The sequence below is a fragment of the Channa argus genome, chromosome 11 (genome assembly GCF_033026475.1).
Source record: "Channa argus isolate prfri chromosome 11, Channa argus male v1.0, whole genome shotgun sequence".
NCBI classification, from domain to species: domain Eukaryota; kingdom Metazoa; phylum Chordata; class Actinopteri; order Anabantiformes; family Channidae; genus Channa; species Channa argus.
This window is the reverse complement of record NC_090207.1, coordinates 14,072,501-14,080,276: the sequence shown is the minus strand read 5'-3', so window position 1 is coordinate 14,080,276 and position 7,776 is coordinate 14,072,501. Positions and strand designations below refer to the sequence as shown.

At 38.3% G+C, this 7,776-nt stretch overlaps 1 protein-coding gene across 7 annotated transcripts in view; it reads left to right on the top strand.

Annotated features, from left to right (window-relative positions):
- The first annotated feature begins 164 nt into the window (after nt 1–164).
- ap1b1 (adaptor related protein complex 1 subunit beta 1) overlaps nt 165–7,776 on the top strand; it is a 25,693-nt gene continuing 18,081 nt past the window's right edge. For 2 of the 7 annotated variants that reach the window (XM_067522556.1, XM_067522555.1), the window contains exons 1-11: nt 573–594; nt 1,652–1,712; nt 3,067–3,172; nt 3,260–3,395; nt 3,861–4,106; nt 4,337–4,527; nt 4,638–4,859; nt 5,026–5,146; nt 5,234–5,329; nt 5,595–5,710; nt 7,580–7,745. In XM_067522556.1, the coding sequence (XP_067378657.1) occupies nt 1,676–1,712; nt 3,067–3,172; nt 3,260–3,395; nt 3,861–4,106; nt 4,337–4,527; nt 4,638–4,859; nt 5,026–5,146; nt 5,234–5,329; nt 5,595–5,710; nt 7,580–7,745 (1,437 nt within the window). In that variant the 5' untranslated portion in view covers nt 573–594; nt 1,652–1,675. Of the gene's footprint in view, nt 362–514; nt 595–1,651; nt 1,713–3,066; nt 3,173–3,259; nt 3,396–3,860; nt 4,107–4,336; nt 4,528–4,637; nt 4,860–5,025; nt 5,147–5,233; nt 5,330–5,594; nt 5,711–7,579; nt 7,746–7,776 lie in introns of those variants that run through there. The other 5 variants (XM_067522551.1, XM_067522552.1, XM_067522554.1 and 2 more) reach the window with 5 other exon arrangements.

Here is a 7,776-nt window from a genome sequence, read left to right as displayed (position 1 = left end):
TTTATAAACTCTTTATGCAGTGCCTACATAACCCAAAAATTAGGCTACCATTCTTATGAAATTGCCAACAATTTTTATAAAGCGCTGAATCTTCGAGTTCTAGAGACGCTGCAGCTCCCAACATCACGAATAAGTGAATACTTTCATAGCGGATCGTCATATAGCTAGTGACTCCTTTCACTGAATGAAGGCTGACCCTGCTTGACTGTTTGCAAACGTTATTTTGTGGAGAGACGGAAGTAAATCAAGTGGGAGGCGACGAAGGCCATCACAGCTCCTACTACGCCTGTCACGGTAAGGTGTTCGCTGGGATTTTCTTTCCAGTCTAATTTTAACTTCACAAGGTACGCTGATTCGTGGGGTAAGGTTTAAACCGGCTCGACAGATTAAAAGCTTAACTATTCCAGCAAATGCATCTTTAAGCCTCTATTTAGAAGGTCATGTCTCGGCGGTGTTAGCTACAGAAGTGGCCAGGCGCTAGCAGACACTGACGGGCTCCCCCTGCGTGAGCAGCTAGCCTGTAGCACCAGTTTCATTCATCTCACAGTAACATTAAGTGCTGTAAACATGCAGGAGTGGGCCAATCAGTTATGCGTAAGTAATTGATCGAGTAGAAGCGTTAGCTAATTGCAGAACTTTTGCATTCATTTGCCTAAATTTACGTTACTGGTACATATTATAGGGAGTCTCCTGTCCTAACGTTAATGCTACTCAGTCGAGCCTGGTATGCTAGCTCGCGTTAACGTCATCGTAGTCGGATGCTAACCAGCTAGCCAGCCTTTCCCATACGTTGTGGTTAACGTGTCAGAGTAAAGGGAATTCAGACGGAATTAATTATTTATATTGGTTGTTTCTAAGTATTGAAGGATTCAGCTTTACTTCAGTGACATCGATGACATGCTAGGAGCGTGAATTAATGTATAAACATGACGAAAACACAAGTCGGCGGTTTGCTAACACATCGTATTAGGCTAACTTGTGACTAACCACCTGTGCAGTGCTGACAGCTAAGAACCTGAACCTGAATAAGTAATGAAACTTCCACGTTAGACAAAAGAAACTGGCTAAAGTAGCTGTATAGTTTATTGTTGACACGCCATAAACTTAGTTGGGATATCAGATAACGTCTAACCATACTATCAGCTGCCTTTTTTGAAGAATCACACTGAAAATGTTTTCCTTTTTTTGTGTGTATGTTTTGTTTTTACAAATGGCTGCAGTAACATAAATATACATATATATTCTTTTCAGCTTGAACCCTATCACTCAAGCTTCATAATATAGTGTGTTATTGTGTATTTGGGATACAATCTTTTATAGAGAAGTTCTGACACAAGAGCAGTAATCAACATGTAGTTACCATACCAAAACATTTAATGCTGACTCTATTCTATTCATTGGCAACATAAGATACATTCGTACCAAGAAGACTAATGTTTTAAGAAAAGATAAAGGTGTCTGTTTGTGATGCAAAAGTCATTGTTTTTTTTTTTTGACAGTTGAATTCTATTTGCTGAGTAGAAAAGAGGAATTCCGTTTTATTTTGCTGTGGTTGCAGTTCTAGCGTTTTCCGTTTCTCCTGTGAAGCTTCAAGTTTCCTTTTGGGAAAAGTTTTTACACTTCTGATTATCACCCTCTCTATCTTTTACAGGAAAATCGACAATTTGGATCGAAGATGACGGACTCTAAGTATTTTACCACCACCAAGAAAGGTGTGACAGCTTACTATTAGTTAATTTGTAATATAAAGTATTTGGCATATAAATACTTCAGTGACAAGGCATATATTTCTAAGTTTTATGTTGTGGCAAAAAGTCAGTCAGCTGGCAGGTGTGTAATTCTTCTTTGTGTATAGGAATCATGAACCTGGTTTAGTTAATTGGAAACATGTTCTGTTGTTATAATTAAATTAAATTCACTATCTCATGTTCATTGTCCTCTGTATGAAGTCAAAAAAGCTTACTTGATCTTAAAGATTTAAGAGGTTCCAAAGAAATAAATACATATTTTTATAAATTTGGAGTTGTTGAGTATGCACGATATAGCAGTTATCGATACAGAACTTTGTCTGAGTTTCAAAAGAAAATACAAAAATGTTATCACCCTCTTTTGAAGCGACATTGTTGCCACAAAGTGAACACCTCTGGTTATTGTAATTTAGGTTTGACAGTTTGATTAACAGCCCCCAGAGATATGACTGTCTTATTGTGCCTCCCAGAAAATTTGTCTGGCTCCTGTCAGATATCTGAGAACTGTGCAGATTCCCAGCTTATGTAGTTTAGAAAATGGAAAATAGATGATTATGAGTAACAGTTTACAGACTGCTTATGTTTGTATAATATTGCTTGAGACATAAGAGCTTGTTTCTTCTGCTTTGTGTGGATCTGCTCAGTGTTGCTGTGTGCTGATTTTCACAATCTTGAACTGTTTACAGTCCCTGGGGAACTCTTAAGTAGGAGGCTTCATATTTAAGCCCAAAATTGACAGTGTACTGTCTGTTTATGCTTTTAGAGTTGAATCTCTTTCTGTTTAGTATTAAGCAATGCAGATAAACAAGCACAAACATTCTTTTTTTCATTCTTGATGAAGGGTCACATGATGGAGTGATGCTCTATCTATTCAGTACTTACACTCATATTTCAGATTACATGAAATACAAAGTTACTTGTCAGGAGTGTCCTCACTTTCCTTACTCGTTATTTTCTAGTGCAAAGAAAAAAGGAAGCTGCATATACATCATAGCTTCTTTGAGTCACAATAAATGGCATCTCCACTACCATAGAGTTAAACGGGTGATCCTATCTTTACCACTTGCTTAACAGTTCCACATGACTTACACTTGTCATTACCATCCACCAGCATTAGAAGCAACTGGGGAAATCAGTGTCTCCATTTTGCATATACACAGTTGCCATGAATTTTAGTACACTGTATGTGTACAGTATCAGTGTATTTACTGTTTAGATTATATGTAATAGTGTATGGAGGAAGAAAGTGCTGCACACTTTGTAGTACTGCTTTCTGCCCTCTCCATTACAAATAAATTTTTTTTTCTTGTGTCTACAGGGGAGATCTTTGAGCTCAAGGCAGAGCTGAATAGTGACAAGAAAGAGAAGAAAAAGGAGGCAGTAAAGAAGGTCATTGCATCTATGACAGTTGGCAAAGATGTCAGGTGAGCCTGAAAATCTTCACAAGTGAAGTTATGTACTGTAACTCTTCGGCCGACCTTTAGTCAAATAACAACCTCTTTTTCCTTCAGTGCTCTGTTCCCAGATGTTGTAAACTGCATGCAGACGGACAATCTAGAACTGAAAAAGTTGGTCTACCTCTACCTGATGAACTATGCCAAGAGTCAGCCAGACATGGCTATCATGGCTGTGAACACCTTTGTAAAGGTAAAGCTCAGTCTTTCATAGATTCACATAATCTGGATTGATTTAGATTTTATAATTTAAGGGGAGTAATCTGTAGTGTTAGAGCAAATTTAGTAGTCTGCTTATATAGCAATGTTATTCAAAGCACTATACAACATTGCATTTCATTGACCCGTTGTCACACACCGATGATGGTGGCTGCCATGCAAGATGCTCACCCCTCTCTGACTTTGAGATAATTTCCAAACCCCAGAGTAAAGTACAAGTTTAGGTTAAATGCAGCTGTCCATAAGCTTTGAAGGTGCATGTTACGGTTTTCCCTTTCATAATACAAAAGCTGTGACATCTATATTGCTAACAAATGTTTGAGATCAAAATGTCTATCAGATAATGTATCATATGAATCATATACAATATAAATAAATATAAACTAAATAAATCTAAAATTGGTACACAACGTATGTTCTCTCTGAACCACATATCTAGGACTGTGAAGACCCCAACCCTCTCATCCGGGCCCTTGCTGTTCGTACAATGGGCTGCATACGTGTGGACAAAATCACTGAGTATCTCTGTGAGCCACTCAGGAAATGTTTGAAGGATGAAGATCCATATGTGAGGAAAACTGCTGCAGTGTGTGTAGCAAAGCTCCATGATATCAACGCCCAGTTGGTGGAGGACCAAGGCTTCCTGGACACCCTTAAAGACCTCATCTCTGACTCCAACCCCATGGTATGACTCCTTCAGTTTTCTGAATCTGGGCTCACTGACTGGCTGTTTAAGGAACAATTACCTCCCAGTGTTAATTTGATTTGTGGCAGCCAGCATGTTCAGAATGTTGCAGTATTGGTGTTAGTACAATTACTGTGCCTAGTAAAGTATAGTGTCTTTTATGTCTTAATGTAGCTGCTGGCTACTATTTTGCTCTTAAGATTAATCTGTTGTCTTGTCCCCAACTGTAGGTTGTAGCAAATGCAGTGGCAGCACTGTCTGAGATAGCAGAGTCTCACCCCAACAGTAATCTGTTAGACCTCAACCCTCAGACCATCAATAAGTTGCTGACTGCTTTAAATGAGTGCACAGAATGGGGACAGATATTTATTCTTGACTGCCTGGCCAATTACACACCTCGGGATGATCGAGAGTCCCAAAGGTATGAGGTAGTGCTGCTGTCAACATCTATCTTCCTGAATGTCAGTTAGCATGTATATCTACAACTATTAAATTTTCTGCTTTTTCTCTGCAAATATCATCCTCTCCCAGCATTTGTGAGCGTGTGACCCCACGACTCTCTCATGCCAACTCTGCAGTGGTGTTGTCAGCAGTTAAAGTTTTAATGAAGTTCATGGAGATGCTGCCCAAAGACTTGGACTATTATGGCACACTGCTCAAGAAGCTCGCCCCTCCACTGGTCACTCTCCTCTCTGCTGAGCCTGAGTTACAGTATGTGGCTCTAAGAAATATCAACCTCATCGTACAGAGACGGTAAGTCTAAAAAGATGGCTTAGGGGAAGGTTTTCTTACTATTTCTTAAACTTTGGGAATAGCAGGCCCTATTAGCATGATACATTTTGTTTAGTGTACTTTTCCTTTTATTTTCTCTAGTACTACAGTCCCAAATGATTATGCCAAACAATTTTTTTTTTTTTAGCCCAGAGATTATGAAACATGAGATGAAGGTTTTCTTTGTAAAGTACAACGACCCAATCTATGTCAAACTGGAGAAGCTGGACATTATGATTCGCCTAGCATCTCAAGCCAACATTGCACAAGTAATGCACCCACAGATATCATACATAATCATGTTAAAGTTAACAAGGATATCTGAATAATACAGATACTTGTATGTTTTGCTGTAGGTGCTGGCTGAGCTGAAGGAGTATGCCACTGAGGTGGATGTGGACTTTGTCCGTAAAGCGGTTAGAGCCATTGGCCGCTGTGCTATCAAAGTAGAGGTGAGTGGAGATGATGCAATACTGATCTAAAACAAATATCTAACAAAATTTTGTCATTTCTAATATTTAAACTCAATCAGATCACAACACTGTTGGTGATAAAAGACAGTATATCTGTGATGAACACAAGGTGGCTCTGTTATCATGTCATGTTACTAAGTATAGTTTGAAAAGAGAGAGAGATTTTATTTTATTTTTTTTTATCTACACCGTTTCTGAATAATGTGCAGACCAATAATGACAAATGTATTTTTCTCTTTGTTAGCAATCTGCTGAGCGCTGTGTCAGCACCCTGCTAGATCTCATCCAGACCAAGGTCAACTATGTGGTGCAGGAGGCCATTGTGGTCATCAAGGACATCTTCCGGAAGTATCCTAACAAGTAGGTCCCGTGTAGGCATCAGCGTTGTTATTTGGAAAAAAGAAAAGCTGTGTTGTTTTTCTGTTGACACTCCCTTTTCCATCTGACAATCCAGTGTGTTGTGCATTCTGACAAAATCCCTCATCTCTATTCTCTATATGCATGCTGCAGGAGGTGCTCCATCTTGTTATCTTTAAATGTCTAGTCTATTACTGCCAGGCTGGCTTGAGATGAACCCTAAATTCTCTTGTTAATCTATTTGCAGTAAATAGCTGGAATTATTAAAAACTGGCTTAAATGTATGTTATGTCATTTGAGAAAGTGAGAGTGTTGTACTTGGTGATTGCCAGAAATGTATATTTCCAGGGCATTTATGGAAAGTGAGGACATTTTTTAAGGTCCTTACATTTTCAAAGGGTTGTGTCACGGTTAAGACTAGGTTTTAGGGTTAGAATTAGGTTTAGATTTAGGTTTAGATTAAGACAAGGGTAATGGTTATACATAGGGTTGCAATTAGGGATCGCATTATGTGTGTGTGACTGTCCTCACAAAGGTGTGTGTGAGTTTGAGAGAGGGAGACATATACACACAGTAGGGACAGAGGGAGAAAACTCTGTTCAGAAAAACCAAGCAGCTGTCTCAGACAATTATTTATATTGTCTATTCTATTCTCTGATAAAAATAAAATGTATATTTAAATTGTGTGATGAGACACAAGATTACCCCATTATCAACAGTGTAGGCAATGGTATATTTATTAATAATGCAACAATAATAATGTTAATATACTGTAAAAATGGACGATAGCCCCTTATGTATTTAGTCAGACCACAAGTACCACAACAACCTGAATATAAAGCGGTGCTTTATTATGTATATGGTACTATAGTAATGATATAAGGGAAACATTAGTGTGAACTAGTGGAAGTTTATTTATTGGTCATTGTTGGTCTTATTTACTGTAAAAAGGTTTACGGTTATGCAAAATCATTTAGTATTGACATTGTCTAACTTATTACATGCTTTTGCGTCATTGTCTGACGTTGACATTTAGTACTGGCTTACGTGTTACTCACAAGCCAATTCCCCAACTGTTCCACTTCACAAACAGTCAGATTATATTATTATGGCCTTACAGCAAAGGGAAAGCTGATTACACAAAGTGTTTTCATGTTGCCCTTTTTGAATGAATAATTGTGCAAGAGTTTTGAGACAAGAAATTTGTCCTTTAGTAATACAAGATTGTTTGTATTGAAAGCACTCAACACCCTGCCTTGTTTGAACTTAGTCAAAGATGGGGCTGATTTGGCTGTTGCATGCCTTCTGTAGTGGGTCCAAAAGAATGGATTCATGTGCCCGACCATCACCGAGGAGCTGTGAATCTCCAAGGGAGCGGCTTATCAAAGCTTATAGCTCAGCGGGGATCAGGCCTTTAGATACATGAGTCACTGCCCTGTTTTATTAATTACACACCAACTGAATCTTGGTGTCTTATCAATTCTTTTTATATAAAATCTTTACTTACAAGATCTGCTATTATCAATTTTTTTTTTTTTATCCAGAGCTTAAATACCTCAACCACAGGGATTCATAAACCACTGTGGAAAACCTCAGCTGGGACGGTATCTAGTAAATGAAAAACCCAAAGACAAACCCAGACCTAAAAGGGAGTTAATATTTGATTGATATTTGTCAGGCCATAAAATATGACTCTAAAATAATACAAAGATACTTGTCTGATGGCTGTGTATGTAGGTGGCTGGTGACATGGTAGCCGTTTATCTGTTTTTGTTTGGAAATTAACTTATAGTAATTTGCTCTGTGATATATAATAACAAATTAATGTTAATTAATTAATAACAATAATAACAATTTTTGGTTTGTTTCCAGGTATGAGAGTGTGATTGCCACACTCTGTGAAAACCTAGACTCCCTGGATGAACCAGAGGCACGTGCTGCTATGATCTGGATTGTGGGAGAGTATGCTGAACGCATTGACAACGCTGATGAGCTGCTTGAAAGCTTTTTGGAGGGTTTCCACGATGAAAGCACTCAGGTGTGTTTAAGAAATTGTAAGGAGGTAATCA